This window comes from Hippocampus comes, unplaced genomic scaffold, assembly GCF_001891065.2.
Source record: "Hippocampus comes isolate QL1 unplaced genomic scaffold, H_comes_QL1_v1.1 scaffold159, whole genome shotgun sequence".
NCBI classification, from domain to species: Eukaryota; Metazoa; Chordata; class Actinopteri; order Syngnathiformes; family Syngnathidae; genus Hippocampus; species Hippocampus comes.
In genome coordinates this window covers 663,453-684,263 of record NW_017805742.1, presented here as the reverse complement: position 1 = coordinate 684,263, position 20,811 = coordinate 663,453, and the positions used below count along the sequence as shown (strand labels likewise).

Genomic DNA, 20,811 nt, shown 5'->3' with positions numbered 1-20,811 from the left:
GTTCGCGGTGCGGACGGCCTGGTAGTAGATGCTGTAGCTCTTCTGGGGCAGCAGCGGCGCATTCCAATATCCGCTGTAGGTCTTGTTGTCGCCCACGGTGAAGGGTTGCGGCCCGTGGATGCCGCCGGCGGGAAACTGGGCGGCGAAGTAGTAATGCGAGTTGAGCTGCGTGGCGTTCTGGAAGTGGATAGGCACCGGGTAGCAGCGCAGGATCTCGGCCTTGCCCCGCACCCGTCTCGGACGCTCCTCCTCCACCACCATCTGGTAGGCACTGCGAAAACAGCGCAACACGGACACCAACGTCTTCACATAGAGCAGGGGTCGGCAAGATAAAATGTTGAAAGAGCCATAAAAACAAAAAACAAATATGTCTGGAGCCGCAAAAAAATTAAAAGCCTTTTGAAGCCTTATAATGAAGGCAATACATACTGTATGGATCTATTTTAGCTATATTAGCCTACTGTCAAAATGACTACGTTGGCTACAAATAAACAATGTGTCTTCATGATTCAATTTTTTTTCTCCCTGCTGTTCATCCTGTAGTGCGAGAGAGCCCAAACATTTTTGACCGAAGATCTACTTTTCGATCAACCAACCTCCAGCGATCAGCCAGAACGGCCGCTAAGATGAACGAGGCAAGAGATACACTTTTGCAGCATGGTAACTATCGTAGCTCACGTGTACCATTTAAAAATGCTTCTCTCGGCCCTCCAGATTGCCATTCTTTGCCAGTACCCTCGGTGAATTGTACATGAAAGGCCGTTTTTTATTAATTTGTTTTTAATTTTTTTTTTTACAACAGCCACCTGCCTGGCATCCCGCCCTGCTCATTAAAGTGTGTCGCCGACTATGATGCAAATCTTCATTGACAGAAATGTAATATTCATTCTACACATTTTTAGAGTATTGGAAAACTTTTACGAATGTTAGTGTCATGTTTGTCCTCCCACAGAAACCATATTAAAACAAAAAATATATTTCCTTCTCCCATCTTTTTCCATTTTCAAACAATTTTTGCAAAAGCTCCAGGGGGCCACTAGGGCGGCGCTAAAGAGCCGCATGCGGCTCTGGAGCTGCCGGTTGCCGACCCCCGACGTTGAGAGATCGGCATCCATGCATTCACATATTGGCGGGGAAGGGCGGTAGTTTTTAAAGGATAATAAATAAATATTCAACACATGTTGAATATTTATCATTCATTTTTTTATTTTTAGTTTTTTTTAGGTTTAATTTTTCAAAAATAATTTTTATGCAATTTTGATGAGCGGCAATTACATGCGCATTTTCTACTTGGGATTTCTCCCAAATAACCCCAGTTGATAGATCCTGCACACATGAGCGGCTCATAATTGCAAAGCCTTCTTGCCTATGCCATCTAAAGGAATGGAACACGGTGTCAAAGTTGGACGATCACTTCACTGGCCCCTTCAGTTGCTCCTGTGTGCAGTCTCTCTTTACCCTTTGTCCCGCCCACCACTGTAATTAGAGGCATCACCCGCTTTCCTGACACGATTAAATATTTCATCACATATCTAGCCACCGCTAAACAGGGAAGCCGCTGTGAACTTTGCCAATGGCGGCGCGAACGAGGGCCCTCGTGATTAAATGTCGGGTGAAAGCGTGCATGCTGTAAACGCTAAGGCGCACTTCATCATCCTCGCACCAACCGCAGGGAACAATTGATCATCTGCGCTGCGTGTTTGCCCGTGACCATCCGAGAGTACCTTAGCTAGCACATTCTGTTGATTTGATTCAAATCGGTCGCAGAAGCCATTCAGCTGTAAAGATTGATACAAATGCTTCAGTTGTGCGTCAGGATCCGAATATTGCATGCTATCAAACTGCCAACCGCAACAGAAGATTGAATCATTCGTAGCATTTAAGTTGTTGTTGTTGTTGTCAAATAATGGACAAGTTCAAATGCCAAAGAAACTATTTTAGAATGTTCAGCCTGACAAAAAACAATCGGGCACCCTTATTCTGAAATCAATACAGGTTAAGAAGGCGCTGCGCATTTTGTTGTAAATTACACTTGACTCGCCGCTAGTGCATTTTATCTACAAGTGCATAAAAATCCCGAGAGATGTTTTTTGGAAAATGTAAATGCCAATTCAATAAATATGAGAATACTTTCAGATCGTTAGACTTGAGAAAAAGAATAGGACACCTGAAGGAGGAGCTATATATTTTGTCTTCTATTCAATTTGACTCTCTAGAATGGTTGCGGCTATTATACTTTTGAGGAATCAGTCCAACTTGTTTTTCAGTAATAACAAAAAAAAAAAATGTGAGACGCTTCCACCAAGCCACAGAAATAAATCTGAAAATAGTTTGGGAAAAAAAATAACAATAGCTCACCCATATTTCTAAATCAATAAACATTTAGAAGAGATGACATTTTGACTTAGTATAATGAACACTGCCTGAAAAGGTTTTACTTTTTTTTTTTTTTTCGTGACAGGCATTTTTGTTATTGCGGTTGTTAACATTCAAAAACCACAATTAAATAATTTGAGAATTTTGGGCCAGAGTAACGTTTCATCATAACACTCGGTGGAAGTTTCACACGCTACACCGTTAAGTGGCACAGTTTCACAACACAAACACGTTTTCATGCATGTAACATTTCCGCATTTAACATCTCGGTAGTAATGAAGCCGTAATCACGACCACGGCGCAAATATCGGCGGCAGCTGCGAACGGACTCTTTGTCAGTCGGCAGCTTGCTGACCTCCGTTGGCACGCCGCACGCATAATAAAACAGCCCGTCGACGAGACGAGCAAGTCTCTGGTCCGAGCCCAGTTGGTCGACCTGGCGGACAAAGTGGTCTCTGTCAGACGTACAGAGGCTCCGCAGTGGTGACCCAGTTGGATACACCCGACCGTAAGGAAGGGAGGGAGAAAATGCAAAGCAAATAACACAAAGTTGCAGACATAGTTGACATTCTTTTGACTTAGCAATTGTTGAGATCCTTCATGCAATATATATATATATATAGAGTAACAAGCTTTTGTCGTGGCAACTATCAGTGACAATATATATATATATATATATATATGAACAGGAAAAAAGTGAAAGTATCTTAAAAATGTTGGAATCGCAATAAATCAGGATGCTTTTCAGTATATTGGTGGCATCTGAGAGTTGCCTAAGTACTGTTCCAATTGAACGTACGAATAAACCAAGGCCGCACGGAACAACCGGATGTTGTTCTTGTCAACGAGCTTAAGCCAAAGACACATCAGTTGGATACTTGTGAAGGTTTGGCCCGGGAAATGAATTTCTACTCTTGCTCGAATGACTTCATCCAACGGTGGGCATATAACAACTCTTTCGAACAAAACAGCTGAAAAAGACGAAGTGAATCTGTACTTTCTGTTCCGCATATCTGCATCTTGCAGGGGGGAAAAAAGACAGCCTCAAAAATAAAAATGAGGCTCCCGCAGGTGTCTTTCTCCGCTGCTCCATGCGTCATTTAATGATAGAGCAAAGGGAAGGCAGCTTTTCCTTTCCCGCGGCAAAGTCGAGAGCGCCAAAGGCTAGGAGGATCTCAGGGTTAAGAACTCATGTCATGTGCAAATCTCAACCTGCTGCTTCGCGTCTGCGGCAGCTGCAGACGCAAACGTACGATTTCGGAAGGATCAGGGACCATGATGACAAACCTTTTTCAGGAGTTTGTTTACATGGAAAAGCAATAACTTCACGAGATGATTTGGGGCAGGGGGGTGGAGAATGCATATATTCTGCTTTTGTTTTTCAAAAATAATCACTGCTGTCGTATTCATGTCATTTGCTTGTCACCAGCTCACAGTTGCAAAGGATGACTCACTTGGACAGGCCCAAGGCTGAGGACACAAACACAAGGATGCCGGGAGACATGAAAACAAACAAGGCTCATAGCTCGGTTTTTTCATGGTGAAGTCCCCCGAAAAAATCTAATTGACACTCATATTAGCTGAGATAGGCCAAAATGATTCAGAATTCCAAGATTGGGGATCGTTTGGCTAAATTACTTTGAAAGAGTTCAAGAAATTCGCAAAATAGATTCTTCAAAGCAAAATGGCTGACTTCCTGGTTCAAGCTCAAGCGTGGGTCCTTGAGATTTTTTTTGTATTCATCACCTTGTCATAGACACGTCCACCAGATTTTATGTTGATCGGTGAAACGACAGGTGGGGCTCATTTTTTTTCCAACTTTCAGAGGGAGCAGTCGAGTGAATTTTCGGCATGGTGATCGGGACCCTTTCTCCAGGACACCAAAAATTGTAGAAGATAAGCGATGCTAAATTTAAAATATATTTTTTTTCTCAAAGGATGTTGATCATTTGAAGATTTTCGCTCTAAACAAGCAAAAAAAAAAAAAAAAAGTTTTGTGGGTCAATTCATCAGTCCTTGCAGCCAACAAGAAGACCAGTTTCACCAATGAACATGACATTTAGTGGATGTGCATATCATAACAAAACAGTAGAAAATGTCTCACGGACCCACGCCAGAAATTTAACAGGATTTCAGCTATTTTGGGGTCAAGAGGTCAGGCAAACTTAAAGACCTCTGAAGTACTTTGGGGCTCATTTGGAAATGAGCCAAACGGAAGCAGGTATCCTTTTTTCCCCATGCCTTCAAAGTTTGATCATTTTGACATCACTGCTAATATTATTTTGTTGATGTTTTTATTCTTTCCTGATTACATTTCCTCAATCTGACATTGTTACTTTCCTGTGTGCCTGAAAAGGACCGAATAGTTAATAAGGCATTATAGCATAATCTTAAAACCATCACGTGTATACGAATAGATTTATTTGATCTCAGCTGTTAAAAGTGGCCTGACAGAGGCCCGAATGGTACGGCCACAACCTGCGCCGACACCAATTAGCCCCCCCAGCCTCTCCACGCACCTCATCACATAGATTTCCCCTCCGTGGACCCATTATGCCGGATTGACTCGCCATCGAGCGGACAGTGGCCACAGGAGTCAGATTTATTTTTCATGTGGGCTGATAACAGGGGCGCCGGTCTCTCCATCACCATTTTGACTCACGCTACTGCTAACGGGGGCTGATTTAAAGCGGCCGTAAACCAAACAACTCCGAAACCGTCATCGGTGCTGCTCACAAGGTGCGAGAAGACGGTGATTTTTGTCTCGTGTTTAGTCACAGCTGTTAGTGAGTGCCAAGCCTCTGGCAAAGAAAGTTATTGCTCATTTTAGGGGTGTCTCAAATCACTTGCCGTGCTCTAGTGCAGATAATCTGATGCTACAGGGCGGGGGGGGTACGCACATGGAGCACATTTGCAAATCAAAAGGAGTTTAGCATGATTAAGAATATTATTTTCAAAATATAGCAAGGTAAAAAACACATCTGTTAAGGAATTCTCTCTCTCTCTCTCTCTCTCTCTCTCTCTCTCTCTCTCTATACATATATATAATTTCAATTGGAAAATTGGTTTTGATTTCAAAGATTTAATTGCATCTAATCATTCCACACAAATATATCGAGATGTTTTTTAAAAAACTGTCACATCACAGTGATTTTTTTAAAATTATTTTAATTTTTTTTTAAGCACCGAGCATACTCCGGTGCAGATTATCTGACGCTGCAGGGGACAAAAAAAAAAGCATCTCATTTGCAAAAACCACGCTTCGTATTTGAAACATCTCCGCTGGCTGGAGGCAAAGGTGACGCCGGCAGAAGAGGTCTGATTTCGTGGCAGCAAAGATAAGCGGAGGCATCGCCAATCATTTATTGCCGCACAAGCTTGTAAACATTTATTTTGATGTGAGGTGGGTGGATTCTGGCCGCTGACGAACGGGGCAAACGATACAGCGACGTTATTGATAGACAGTCGCCTTAATCCTCTTAAAGGAACACTGTCCCCTCTGGTGAGAAATGTTCCCGGAGATTGGCGTCCCAATCCAAGCGGTATATATTTTACATATGATAGCAATTAGCTTCTCCTCGGATAATCTCCGCTATGACTTGAAATCCGGACGGCGTGGCGGATGCTTAACGGACAGTCATCATGGCGTTATCGTGTCATCTTCTAGCGGACTTCCTGCAAAACATTTCGAAAACGCCCGCCAGCGCTATCAGCTAAAATAACCAAATCAGCGTGTCACATGATCAAATCAAATATGCTTCTGCTGATTTTGCTGCTGCTGCTCTGCGTTGCTGCTATAACGCCCCCCCCCCCAAAAAAAGTGAACAAATCCCTCTCACTCATCTTCCCTCACGAGGGCTTTAAAAGTGATTTCCTAAAGTGTTCCATTTCAGAATTGAATTAAACATCATCTGAATGAAAGACCTTTTCCAAAATCACATGCAAGGTCTTCTGTTTCACCGAGGTCATTTTCTGTTATTGGGTGCCTGTTTTCAAGGAGCGGTTCTGTCTCATGCAAATGAGCCACGGCTCATCCAGCTTGCCCTCTCCGACAGGGTCAACGCCGAATCTACGTCTTTCCTTACCATGACAACGAGGGCCGACGTTAGATTTGCAAAATTGTTTTATATTATGAACTTTGACAAATATTTTTTAATATTGTCTCTTGATTTCAGCGAATAAGAATTTCTATCTTTAAATATACATATTTTAAAAAATACTAAAATATTTATACACTATTTCCATTTGTTTTTGCTGTTCGATGATCTGGAGTTTGAATTTGGACAAATTACAATCCATAAAACAAATACATATTTTTTTTGTTTTACATTTTGTAAAATTCTGAAAAAATAATTTCACATAAAAAAACAACAATGAGATCATTTGAAAATAATAATAATTTGCATTTGAAAGAAACTGCCCAAAGAATAACAACTGATCGTGTCAATAATCTGCGGTGCACTCGCGTGTACACTAGTAGCCGGTCACCAGCAAACCTCCCCTCTGAGAGCGGTGAATTAAAATCTGCGCAGCTATGCCTAATATTGTTGTCAAAGAATATGCTTGGACAAAGATGATGAAGGTCTGAAATCAAGAAAAGAAGAAAAAAGTTGGCCTGAGTAGGCAGAAGTTAGCCTCTCCGAAGAATTTTTTGGAGGGCTGGCGGTAAACAAAAGCAGCAGCCTGCTGTGCTAATTAATGGAGGTTGCAATTCACCACGCGCTTTGTCATCATTTGAGCTTTGTAATTGGCCCGCCGAAGAGACGCCAGGCGGAGCGGGTCCTCCTGGACGGTACCTGCGAAGCGATTAAAAAGCCATCTTTCTTTCTGCGAAGGCACGTCTCGCTAAACACTGAAATTGTCACGACTCGGAACTGCAACTTTGAGTCTCTTGAGTTTTGCTGCCTCCCCAAAAGGGACTGTGCTGCTGGGCACTCATTTGTCACCCGGTCCCCGCCTCAAAGTCTGGTTCTTCAGAGCTTAGTGCCGAGCTCGGCTTGCTCAAATTGTTGCCCACCGAGGACAGGTATCACTTTATGCTCACCTACACCTAAAAAAAGAGAATGTGGATCTTTCTTTTTTGTTTGTTTGTTTTTTTTTTTTAATTTGATTTTAATGAGAGATCCAGAGCACAAGTTAAAAGTCTTTTGTATTTTTCAAAAAGTGGTTATCGCTGAATTCACATACAGAAGACCGACTGTAGCAAGTTCCATAGACTGATACTGTCTATTTAAAAAAAAAAATGATGAAGCAGGTATTTATCCTTCAGCAAATGAAAATGATGACTTTGCTTAAGTCCCGCTACAGAGGCGCTAGCTAACAATGCCCTGTAAACGTTCCAACAAAACGAGTTCAAACGAGTTCCTCGGCCGCTCGGAAGCCCACCGAGGTTCAGGGTGAGACGCCCCGCTAACATAAAAGACTCGCAGAGGCGGGACATCCTGCAGCTAGCTTGCGCCGACCATGCCGAGTTTTATTTCTGATCTTCAAAGCCAAAACGCTCGAAGCTCCAAGGACCAAGTTCTTTGATAATTTTCCTAGCGTCGTCATAACGCTCGCTAATGTAGTTGTTTTTGGCGCTGGATGTGCTTTTACTGCCCTACCTGACTGGAGCGCCTCTGCTCTGGGCGGGCTTCAGCAGGACAGTCACCGTGCTGTCCGTCTGGTTTAGCGATGTCTCCTGCTCGTACGTCGGCATGGACGGAGCTGAGGGAGGAAGTCAAGATGTTAGCGTTTTAAAAAGGTAATTATGGTACACGCATCCTCACTGTGGCCCGTCTACCAAAGTCTGTTCTAAACTGCTAACGACTCACGAACTGGTTCAAACATGACAGCAACAGGCTTTATATTAGTGCATAAGCATAAAGCAGCATGAAAATAATCATTAAAACATCAAACAATTTAATCTTGCGCTTCCGTGACTTGAACAGGGGTTGGAAATTCGCTCCATGACTTATTCAACAGGCCCACAGAAACTGACCTGAAATCTTGGTGGTGAACTGGGTGGCCACGGCGGGGCCGTAGCCCTTGGCCGTGCTGGCACGCAGTGTGAAGGAATACGTGGAGCCCGGGTGAAGGCCCGCAAAGGCGTGGGCGGTCTCGTTGCCCGCCTTGGCCACTTTGCCGCTCTGGTTGGAGAGGTCCAGCTCGGGGTCGAAGGAGCTCACCGCCTTGTAGGAGATCTATGAAGGAGATGAATATTCAGTGGGGAGAGTGTGCTTGCTGCTGCTGCTGCTGCTCCAGGGTCTGCGCTTGAAAACAGCTCCAACCATTTGGCCTGTTCTTGTGAGAATGTAGTCGGATTGGAAAAAAAACAAAAAAAAAAATCTGAGCAAAAAAACGGCGCTCCATTGCTTAGCAAATTTTCAACAGGTTATACATTGAATATTTAGTCATTTGATTTTTTTTTTGTTGCTAAATATGCACATTATATCCATCCATCCATTTTTCGATCGGCTTTATCCTCACAAGGGTCGCGGGAGGTGCTGGAGCCTATCCCAGCCGTCTTCGGGAAGTAGGCGGGGGACACCCTGAACCTGTTACCAGGGCACATCACACCTTGGGACAATTTAGAGCGTGCAACCAGCCTGCCATGCATGTTTTTGGAAAGTGGGAGGAAACCGGAGTACCCGGAGAAAAACCAACCACTCAGGCAAACTCCACACAGGAAGGCCGGAGCCGGGATCGAACCCACAAAGCCACTGTGAGGTCGACACGCTAACCACCGCCAGAAATCAAGTATGTCTTTGCAGATGCCATGACCAGGATTCGAACCAGGATCGCTGCTGCCACAACGCTGGGTACGAACCACTACACGATGTGCATTATATTGGACTACAAAATGGTGTCATTTTTAAAACTGCTTTAACTGTCAATCAAAACCTGAAAGGCTTCCTATATGCCGACAAAGTGTGGCTAATGAAGCCGGTGCCGCTAAGTGCTAAGCTGATCGCTCCCTGCTCATTTTTTTTCTCGCCGTAAGTCACTGCTTTACCCGACTCGTTTATTTAGAGCGTAAGTGGCGAGGTTACAGCCCATTTGTTCATCCCCGCTTCCCCCGACACCGCACGCGCCTAAGGTGTTGATGATGGCATACGTATTTATATTTTATGCATTTGAGATGCTTCATAAATCCCGAAACCCAGCGTTGAGGGAAAAAAATATTGTAAACCAATATTACGCGGAATGGGATTTGCCGACATGTTTTCCATTATTTCTGCTGTCACATTCATTAAGGACGTTGGGAGAGGCGGTGACGGGTAATTTCAAACTGAAACATGGCGATATGCGCTTGGGTGGCGCAGACAAAAGGACTTAAATGAGAGAAGGCTTCCGAGCATTTCCAAACTTGATGGACACAAATTATGAGGCGCTCCCAACTCCCTTTTGTGTGCCTTAATTGGAATGATAATGGAGCTTTTTCCTTTTTATGAGCGGCGCGTGTGGTGTTTTCTTGAAGTGGGGACTTGAGTTATTCTGAATGGATATTAGCGAAAGCACTTGCCTTAATGCCTCCCCGCAGAACCCACACAAAGAAAGCCACTGCCACTTGCAGGACGCCGAAACTCGTACCTGACAATCACAGCGCCGTTGCCGCCATAACTGGCCTCGTTTCGGGGATGTTGGGGAAACAAAAGCTTCTGACATTACGTTTGCGGCTGATTGAACTTTCAAAACGCTGCGTGCAAGTCCGGAATATATGAACAACAGATTCTGGAAACTACCTCAGTGAATAGATACTATAAATAGAGACGGAACGGTGAACAGTGCCAATAAAAGTCAGAGGCACTATGTGGAGCAAAAAAAAAAAAAGAAATGCAGACAGTGACTACAGCACAAAAAGTTCTTAAAAAAAAAGCATACAGTGACTGCAGCACAAAAAGTTCTAAATCGATCAATAGCGACGGTATCTGCTATGGCTATACATTCTGTTTACAGTATATGAATCATAAACCGCGCGTGAATATTCGATATCATGTATACCCGGAGGTCGATGTGAAAAGCATCAACAAGAACTGGAAGCGCCGTATGTCGGAAGCGCGAAATATGTGAATTTGTATCATAAGCAGATATAAATATGAACAGCAGAAAGAATAGTCAGCAGCATTATAGGCAGCAAGGAAATAAAAGACCGGCAATGAATTGGGGGTGACTATACATGTATAATAATAATAATAATAATAATAATAATGTACAAACAATGACGCTACGCGGATGTGAACGTGAAAAGAAAGCAGCAAAATTAGTCAGCTCAATCGTATTAAATTAAAAGTTGGGTTAACAGATTTTAAGGGGCGGTTTGCAAGTGAACAAATGAACAAAAAGCCTATTGTTTACGGGTAGTAGCAGTAAGTGGTGTGTTGTGAGAGCCGGGAGGCGGTTATGTTCCATAAAGTGGATCTCACACGCACAAACGCGGGCACGCACGGGAACACACTTCCCATTTACGTGTCGTATGAAATTTTAAAGAAGATAAACAGCCGAGAAGTGTCGCTCTTGAAGCTATTAAGCCAACCTGCTGTGTGTGGTGTATTTTTCTCTCTCCTGTTTTATTTATTTATTTATTTATTTTTATGGACATTGTTTCTGCATCCACTCGACTAAACAAAGACCCCCGCCGCTGCCGCCGCTCAATCCTCGTTCTTGTCCAATGAGAGGAGACCCCCGCTAACCCAGTCAAAATAACGTAGCGTGGTGAGCAAACACCGACCGGAGAGGGAATCAATCTGTGGGAAAGGCGGCGGGATTACTTCCCAAACCAAAGGCTTGGTTCAGATCAATGTGCGTGTGTGTGTGTGTGTGTGTGTGTGTGTGTGTGTGTGTGTGTGTGTATGTGTGTGTGTGTGTGTGAGTGTGTATTTGCCTTGTGGAGGCGTGCACAAGGGTGGCGAGCGGTCATGAGTCAACATTGACTCGCCACCGCAGCCTCGGCGAGAGAGAGATTGCGCTTTCAATACAGTTCAAAGAGCGAAATACGACTTGATACACAGTATTGTTTTTACTGTCAGACACTTGTAGTGTGTCTTCATTTCACAGGTTCGGGTTGAAAGTGGTTCACTTATATTTGGACTTGTATAAGTGCATTTTATATTGACGCATCATACTTGGGAGTGTCTTTTTGATTTCACGTGTTGTAACGGAGGGTTGATCACTTATTTTTACACTTGGACGTGTGCCTCATTGTTCATACGTTGTGATTTTGAGTTGTTAGCTTATTTTTCCACTTGTACAAGTGTCTTATATTTCTCTGTGTTACTATTGAACATTGTTTATTTTTACATTTGTATGAATTTTAATGAATTCACCCCCATATTTTACAACAAATCTTTTTGAGTTTTTTTTTTCCCATTGGAATTGTTGAGAGCTTATCTTATTGTTGCACAAGTACAAGAGTGTTTCTATCACACTTAAGACTGCCCTACTGTTTTTTAGCAACACAAATGAAAGTGGTTAGAGTGTCTTATTGTTTTAACGCATTATGATTGAGAATGGTGAGCTTATTTTTGCACTTGCACAAGAATGAATGACACCTTTTAAAATAAATGATTAAAAAAGATTACTGAACTTTTATGATGAACTATAATTGTGTTTTATAAAACGCGTGGACTTGCCTTGTATTGATAATATTACGTTATTTTATTTGCGACAATAATAAGACATGCGTTGGAGCCTAATTGGACAAAAATAAATTGAGGTGAATTTTTGGGGGATGTGAGCGTACCTCATACTGCGTGATGACGCCGTACGTCTGCGCCGGCTCTCGCCACGAAACCACAATCTTCTCCTCGTAGGCGCTGCCCTGGATGGAGTCCAGGGGGACGGCGCCGGGCACTGCGGGGGACACCCACACGCGGCACAGATTAGTGACACCGATGAATAAAAGTGGCACGCGTTGGCTTCGCTGTGATTTATCCCGCCGTTGACAATCATCCAAAGAGCTTTTCAAGGACGTCCATTACACAAATGGCCGACGGCCAAAGTCAAAGATATTTTAATGGGAATATTTCAAGTCGTTGACAATAACGATACGCATGCTGCATGTCGTATGGCGGAGATGAGTGGCATGCGGGCGCACATAAATAAAAGGAGGCCGAGCGCCATCTCTGACGGGACGTTGACGGGGGTCCGTGACATTGTTGTAGATTTTTTTCGCGAGCCACAAATTTTGATCCAATATGTTTATCAACGGGCTGCTTCGATAGCAGGGGTGTCAAACTCATTTCACATTGTGGGCCACATACGGACTCGGTAGATGTCAAGTGGGCCGAACCTTTAACATGATACCATCCTGTGCTATAAATCACCAAAATATCATCTCTTTCCTTTGTTTTGGTATTAAGAAGCATTGATTGGCACTTTCCTATCATTTGCTGCATTAGGTCTATCTCAGTGACAGACTGAGACTGCTGTTTTCTTCCCTGATCAAAACAATGTTGTCTTCTACTGTGATCAAAACAGTCTGCCCCCTAGCGGATAATCCATGAATTGCATTTTATTTAAAATATTCATTCTGTGTCTTTAATGCATTTTTTTCACTTTTAAATTATCCTGCGGGCCGGATCGAACCTCCTTGGGGGCCGGTTCCGGCCCGCGGGCCGTATGTTTGACACCACATGTTCTATAGGAATGCTGAAGGGGAGGCGTGGCTAAAAAGGTTGGTTTTGAGCCACTAAATTAACAATCAAGCGTGCCTTGCTTGAGGTAGCTAATTTCTGGGACTCTTTTCAGGGGGTGTGTCATCTCGGACAGGAAGTTGTACGTGGCTTCAAAAGTTCATCAAAAAAAAAAAAAAAAACAATAATTTAACTTTGCCGACTATCCGAACACGCTCTTGAGCTCACCGTCTTCATCCGTCTGCACCTCCAGCTCGGCGCTCTCCTTGACGCCCTCCGGGTTGCGCAGCACCAGCTTGACGCTGAGGTTGGTGTAGGGCGTCAGGTTGTGGATGGTGTGCTGCGGGTCGCGGCCCTGTGCCTCGTAGCACACCTCCTCGCGGGTCTCGTCTTTGCCGCCCACCCGCGAGCGGTACTGCGCCGTCAGGTTGTAGCTGTGGCAGCGCGTCACGTTGTAGCCTAGCGGCTCCCAGCGCACCGTCACCTGCTTGGATTGGACGTCCAGCACCTCCAGACGGCGCGGCCCGTGCATGGGCTCTGCAGGGATGAGATGGAGGGGAGAGTGTGAGGCCACATGCAGACAATCAATTAGGCCTCATGAAACGCCAGGTGGTGCGCATTAGTCTCGGCGAAACTAGGCGAATGGATGATATGTATGCGACCGCACAGCATCCGCCGCTGTTCTTTTCTCTTTTCTCAACGTTTTGACACCTGGTCAAATTTCATCCGTTTCAAGTCGATGCGTTTCCTGTTTCAAAGGCGCAGCGCAATGGGGAGCAAAGAGGCAAAGGCACATCCCATCGCGGCGCCGCGTGCATGCCGACGCACCGGCAGCTCCACCGCCGCGGCGCTGCTGCTGGTGCAAGGCCTCTGCAGGGGGGCGCGTCATCCCTTCAGAGAACGCCATCTTTTCAAATGGCAGGTGGCTATTAATGACGCCTCGCAGAAACGGAATAGGTCACTCGGACTGGAGGTACATTATCACAAGGAGTGTGCATCTCTCCCCTCCACAAAAAAGACGATTCAATACGTTACATGGGGTGCGATAGGATTCATGGAGGGGTCATTGAATGACTACGTTCGATTTAGTGGAATTACGCTTCGATTCAAGATGGTATATGTACATACATTCATTCATTCATTTTCCAATCCGCTTTATCCTCACAAGGGTCGCGGGAGGTGCTGGAGCCTATCCCAGCCGTCTTCGGGTAGTAGGCGGGGGACACCCTGAACCAGTTGCCAGCCAATCGCAGGGCACACAGAGACAAACACCCATTCACGCTCACCCTCAAAACCCAAGTGTTCAATCAGCCTGCCATGCATGTTTTTGGAATGTGCTAGGAAACCGGAGAACCCGGAGAAAACCCACGCAGGCCCTGGGAGAACATGCAAACTCCACACAGGAAGGCCAGAGCGGTACATACATATCTACATAATGTGGTCTTGTGTGTGTGTGTGTGTGTGTGTGTGTGTGTGTGTGTGTGTGTGTGTGTGTGTGTGTGTGTGTGTGTGTGTGTCTTCTTGATCCAAATGCAAACATAAGTCACGTGATGTATGCATAGAACCGAGAACATCACACGTCTGTAAAATGGCTGTTGTCATGTAAAAACCAGTTTGGAATAGATCACGTCACATGTACGTAAACAGTCGACATGAGATCTTCAGTCAGAATGATTTCTGTAGGAATGACAAAAAGTCTGCATGTCAATATTTAATGCTTGTCTGTAGATTCTGTGCCGATACTGGTATTGATACTTTGTCCCTCCCCTATAGGGCAGCACCAGTCAGTTGGACATCACCTTCCTTCCTGCTTCGTCTCTTGCTATTAATTCCCGCTGATAAGGAGTTGGTGTACCCCGGATGGGACATGACTCCCACCCCCCCAAGCCATTTCTATCACCTCTAACCATTCTTGCTTTAGCCGCTGCCTTTTCCGTGGCTTTCCCCTCCATTCCTAATCCCTATTTTGCTGCCGTCCCGCCTCTCCGACAAGGATGTGAAGGCGGACGGCCTTGAGATAATGGGATCAATTTCCATTCCAGGTTAAATTTGCAGCCCATTTTCTCTGGAACTTAACACTTTAGCAGCTATTACGGAGGAGACGGGGGCTCCATTTCGGCTCCCATTCGCCCCTGGGGATATGCAACCCTGGCGGCGGATCGGGTGGGCGGCCATGTTTAACATTCATAGGGTGTACCCGGGTGGTTGATTGTGTGGAGGAATCTACGCCGAAAAACACTTTGGGACGCCTTCGGAAGGAACACGGCAACATCTGGAAAGAGAAGTTACTAGACACGGAGAACATTGAGGGTAACGTTGGAGAAACGAGGTCATAACGTTAGCTCGGGAGGCGCTAACGCTCGAAGAAAGGCTGAGCGACAGACGCAACAGCTGCGAAGCGGCGGATGCGTTCCCTCCCGAAAGAGAAGATGAAACAGCTTCACAAACTACCACCCTGCGGGCGCTGTAGCGGCACAGTGACGGCGGTTCACGTTGAGCTAGAGCGCTACAAACGTACCACTCTGCATAGTGGAAAACATCTGTCTGGAGGGGGGGTAAATGTCTAAGCCAATGATTTTATGCATCAGCTTGAAAAATAGTTTGAAACTGAAGCGAAAGGCGATACTGCGAACAGTAACAGTAGCCTAAACTTTGCAAGATATTTGAGAAAGATCCGGATTGCTGTGGTGAAGTTAAAAGCTGATCAATCATGTATCACTTCCGCCGATTTCAGACGACACAAATGTAGCCCAATTTTAAGCCGACAGAAGTGTGGCAGACAAACGTGGCGTGTTATGGCCCGTTTTGAGTTGCCTTGATGCGTCGTAGCGCACGTAGTGCGACATACTCAACGATTGGCATGTCAGGATTTTTTTTTTCCGGTTTTGCCGTATCGTGTGACACGACTGACGTCGTTCTTCGATCGGTTCTTCGTAGGAAGACAGCGCCCTCCGACTTATGAAGAGAGAGACTGAACGTGGCCCACACAATCGCAATGTGGCGTACTGTGTTCAAAAAGTGACTGGAACGAAAGGGGAAATATTACAAAAGTATGGGTATCATTTCTAATCATGCTAGGTTGGCTAATTGCAAAGCTAGGAGGCGATTAGCGAACGTGGTGTCGAAACGACTACAGCTGCGTGTCCCACTGAGTTTTAACAGAAGCATGTGATGATTGGCTGGGGTCTGGTTGGAGACGGACTTATAGTGTCCAAGACGCCGAATCTTGGTGAAAGATCCGGATTGCTGTGGTGAAGTTAAAAGCTGATCAATCATGTATCACTTCCGCCGATTTCAGACGACACAAATGTAGCCCAATTTTAAGCCGACAGAAGTGTGGCAGACAAACGTGGCGTCTTATGGCCCGTTTTGAGTTGCCTTGATGCGTCGTAGCGCACGTAGTGCGACATACTCAACGATTGGCATGTCAGGATTTTTTTTTTTCCGGTTTTGCCGTATCGTGTGACACGACCGATGAAGTTCTTTGATCGGTTTTTCGTAGGAAGACAGCGCCCTCCGACTTATGAAGAGAGAGACTGAACGTGGCCCACACAATCGCAATGTGGCGTACTGTGTTTAAAAAGTGACTGGAACGAAAGGGGAAATATTACAAAAGTATGGGTATCATTTCTAATCATGCTAGGTTGGCTAATTGAAAAGCTAGGAGGCGATTAGCGAACGTGGTGTCGAAACGACTACAGCTGCGTGTCCGACTGAATTTTAACAGAAGCATGTGACGATTGGCTGGGGTCTGGTTGGAGACGGACTTGTCGTGTCCAAGACGCCGAATCTTGGTTCGCTGACAGCGCGACCACTGGGAATGGCAAAAATTGTGTTGACGTATGTCAAAAAAGTCGTAGTAAAATAGCTAGAAAAGTTCCATCCATCCATTTTCCGATCGGCTTATCCTCACAAGGGTCGCGGGGGCCCATCCCAGCTGTCTTTGGGCAGTAGGCGGGGGACACCCTGAACCGGTTGCCAGCCAATAGCAGTGGCTCGAAACATTTGAGTTATTAAACCTGCAAAATATTTATCTGTAACTAGTAACTTTGCTTGCATTTATCAATACACTTAATGTACTTTGAATGTGCTTGTAGCTTTAAAAACATGTAAATCGGCTCACTCGTAACACAGGGCACCACTGCATTTTTCATCTTTTTTTTTTGCATTTTTAGAATCAATTAAAAAAAAAAATCCCAATAATGATTTCGTATTTCATCTCATATTTTAGCATTTTTTTCTTCAATTTCTCACTGTCAGCATGAAATATTGTCCTGTTTTTTTCAGAAAGGGATGAAAATGAAACATATTTTTCAATCCGATTCATTGATGAATCGACAAAATAATGGACAGACTCCTTTTCATCTATCTATCCATCCATTTTCCGATCCACTTATCCTCACAAGGGTCGCGGGGGGTGTTGGAGCATATCCCAGCCGTCTTTGTGCAGTAGGCGGGGGACACCCTGACCCGGTTGCCAGCCAATTGCAGTGGCTCGAAACATTTGAGTTATTAAACCTGCAAAATATTTTACTGTAAATGGAACCTTTGCTTGCATTTATCAATACACTTAATGTACTTTGAATGTACGTACTTGTAGCTTTAAAAACATGTAAATTGGGTCACTCGTAACTCAAGGCACCACTGCATTTTCATCTTGTTTTTTTTTTTTTTTTTTTTTGCATTTTTCAGAATCAATGGAAAAAAATCCCAATAATGATTTCGTATTTCATCTCATATTTTATCATTTTTTCTCATATTTTAGCATTTTTTTCTTCAATTTCTCACTGTCAGCATGAAATATTGTCCTGTTTTTTTCAGAAAGGGATGAAAATGAAACATATTTTTCAATCCGATTCATTGATGAATCGACAAAATAATGGACAGACTCATCGATTATTAAAACAATCGTTAGTTGCGGCCTTTCCTCATTGCGTTGACATCATGCCGAGTGCCGTCGCACAAGTTGTTCAGAACACGGCTAATAGCTCTCTTGACACCGAAAAGCAAACGTTCAGCTCTTGTGATATTTCCTCCATGTCTGCAGTTTGTTGACACACGGGCCCATTTATCAGAGGCGTTCCACCTAGATGCAAGTGTGACACCCCGCACAAATCACAGCGCCCGGGCTTGTCGGCTTGAGATTCACACGTTGCCGCTTTCTTCCCTTTATTTATTTATTTACCCCCACTCCTCAAAGCGTTAATTTGATTTGTGTGGCCGGCCACCGTGCAATTTTGCCGCCGTTAAGCGCGTCCCTTTTGGCCCGCCTGAGTGCAGCCTCCAGATAGTTCCGCAAATAAAAGGGCTTAAAACTTGCATTTTCTGCTCGACTCACCGCGATCAGACGCTTTTGAATTCCATCTTTTTCTTTGTTGCGTTTTATACTTTGTCTCTTTTTCACTGCATGATAGCAAGCTCGAGGTGGTACTACTTCTTAAATTAGGCTAGTGGACAATATTATATTGAGATTTATCAAATTGTTTTGCGTCAATTTTTTTTTCTTTGTTGCGTTTTATACTTTGTCTCTTTTTCACTGCACGATAACAAGCTTGTGGTGGTACTACTTCTTAAATTAGGCTATTATATTGAGATTTATCCAATTGTTTTGCGTCAATTTTTTTTTCTGTGAATATTGTGCTCTTTTTTTCATTTTTATTTCCATCTATTTTTTTAAAATATTTTTTTAACACCGAATAATTGTGTTTTTAAATTATACAGCAACATTTTTTTGTTTAATATTTTATATTACAGGTACTTTGTTCCAGTTTTTTGTAATTGATGTAATGTTCTATTTTGGTCAAATATTTATTCTAATTGTTTTCTGATTTTGAGTAGTAGTAGTCTTTTAGATTTTTCTGTTTGTCAAGGTATTTGTGTACTGTTTGTCTATTTTTGAAATTTTTCTAAATGGTATCTATTGTCATATGTCACCGAATATGCTTCAAAATTTTCCTCGCATGTGTACAATTTTGATTTATTTGAAAAGAGTATTTCTTGAATGAATTTCAGAATTTTTCACTTTTTGCAAGATTCACAACTTAGCAGTTTTATGAAGCACTTTCCAAAAAAAGAAATGTTTTCAGCCGTTTTATACGACTATTTTTTTTCTAATTGTTCAATAAATGATTCACTTCGTTTGTGAATTTCATTCATAATTTCATTTGAATTTTTGATTTTATTGCGGCCCTCACAATGTTCCTCGTTAGATCAAACAAGTCACTTTTTATGGTTAGCATTTTGTTACCTAAAATATGATTTTTACCATTATACCCCAAATATATCCTAGTGTACCGTCGATATAATTTTCTAGTCAATTTTTGCATGAGCACATGCTGTAGCAAAACCCCCAGTGAATCTTCTTTCCCATCCCATACAAGCCCCCGGAGGCTTCATCGAAGTAAAAATACTGACAATGCGAGTGGAATACATCCCAACATGGCCTGAATCGTATCTCTTATGACAAAGACCACAAAGGTACAGACAAGAACATCTTCGGGTTGAGAAAAGAGCTCCGGTGAACAAATGATATCACCGCCGCGCCGCTGATAGAAGTGAATCATTTGAATTTGGCATTTACATTCCCCCTTCCCTCATCACCATCATCATTATGGTATGACATTTGAATCGCTTTTGTCACAAATTAGCGGCACATTAGCGCACCTTTGTCAAACAATTCCCCAACCGCTCAAGTTTGCGCACCTGTTTCAAAGCACGACAAAGCTTTCAATGTGATGACACAGGGAAAATTAAAATTGAAAAAGGAAAAAAAAAAAACATTTCTTTCACGGATCTTTGTCGCTAGTGAACTTAAAGCGCTCTCTGCGTAGCATCTGGTTCTGCCTGGCTGTTGAACGGAAGAGCAATTAGCTTATCAGATCATCCTCGGGCGCCACAAGCACACAGAGTCTTTATCGGATCCGCATCGATTAAGTGCAGAGACGCTGTCGACTCCCAAACGAGGACGAGAACACTTTGCCGGTGATTAGACAACAGTGTGGAGTCGAGACAACAGCTGCGAGGCTAGTCGCTATCTTGTTGCTAGAGTAACGATGCGCTGTTTGCGTATACTGAAATACGACACCATACATTGCAAAACAGAAGAACAGAAATGTCTCTTTTGAGATTTGTCCCGCCTCAAATGAAAATGGCTCAGCGTTTGTCGATTGATACTGTATTGTGACACGACAGGGTGTGACTCATTGCTATCTATCTATCTATCAAGCTACAGAATTGATCCATCCATCCATCCATCCGCCTACCTGCGTCCTCTCGATTGATATTTAGTGTTTGTGTCTACACCGCATTAGAATAGAAACAGTACCATAATAGACAACAATATGATACATTGCGATATCAATATTTTGCTCATCCCCCTCAATAAACTGATAGTTGACACTGTATCATAACAGAATTGGATGTCACAAAGTCATTATTTTCCCCTCGGTTAAAAAGGAGTTTTAAAAAAAAAAAATGATATCACACGTGTATCGTTACATTGATACAATATATTACGATACAAGGATGATGTACTCCTGCAGTGTACTTATTAGTGACAACATAGCAATAGTTTGTTCCACTCCTGGCTATAAATGAACAACATATAAAATGTGTGTATCAATACTGATACGATATGTGAACTAGAAGACGAGTGTGCATGTAGCTTGCCGATGAGGAGGGAGAAGAGAAATTGGATGGCTTTTGCATCCTGGCAGTAGCAGAAAACATGTCGATAGGCAACATTAAATCACTGTCAGTTTTTTTTTCTTCACAGCGTTTGGTGAATATGAATAAATGTTCAAAAAAAAACCCAAATGCCCCC

General features: G+C 43.5%; 1 protein-coding gene across 1 annotated transcript in view; it reads right to left on the bottom strand.

Moving 5' to 3' along the window:
- Nucleotides 1-20,811, bottom strand: part of LOC109524158 (protein tyrosine phosphatase receptor type M) — a 157,626-nt gene that overhangs the window by 68,093 nt on the left and 68,722 nt on the right. The window contains exons 8-11 of the mRNA XM_019883806.1: nt 13,218-13,526; nt 12,098-12,207; nt 8,357-8,558; nt 7,980-8,082 (exon numbers count right to left, since the gene is read on the bottom strand). Coding sequence (XP_019739365.1) covers nt 7,980-8,082; nt 8,357-8,558; nt 12,098-12,207; nt 13,218-13,526 — 724 coding nt within the window. The remainder of the gene's footprint in view (nt 1-7,979; nt 8,083-8,356; nt 8,559-12,097; nt 12,208-13,217; nt 13,527-20,811) is intronic.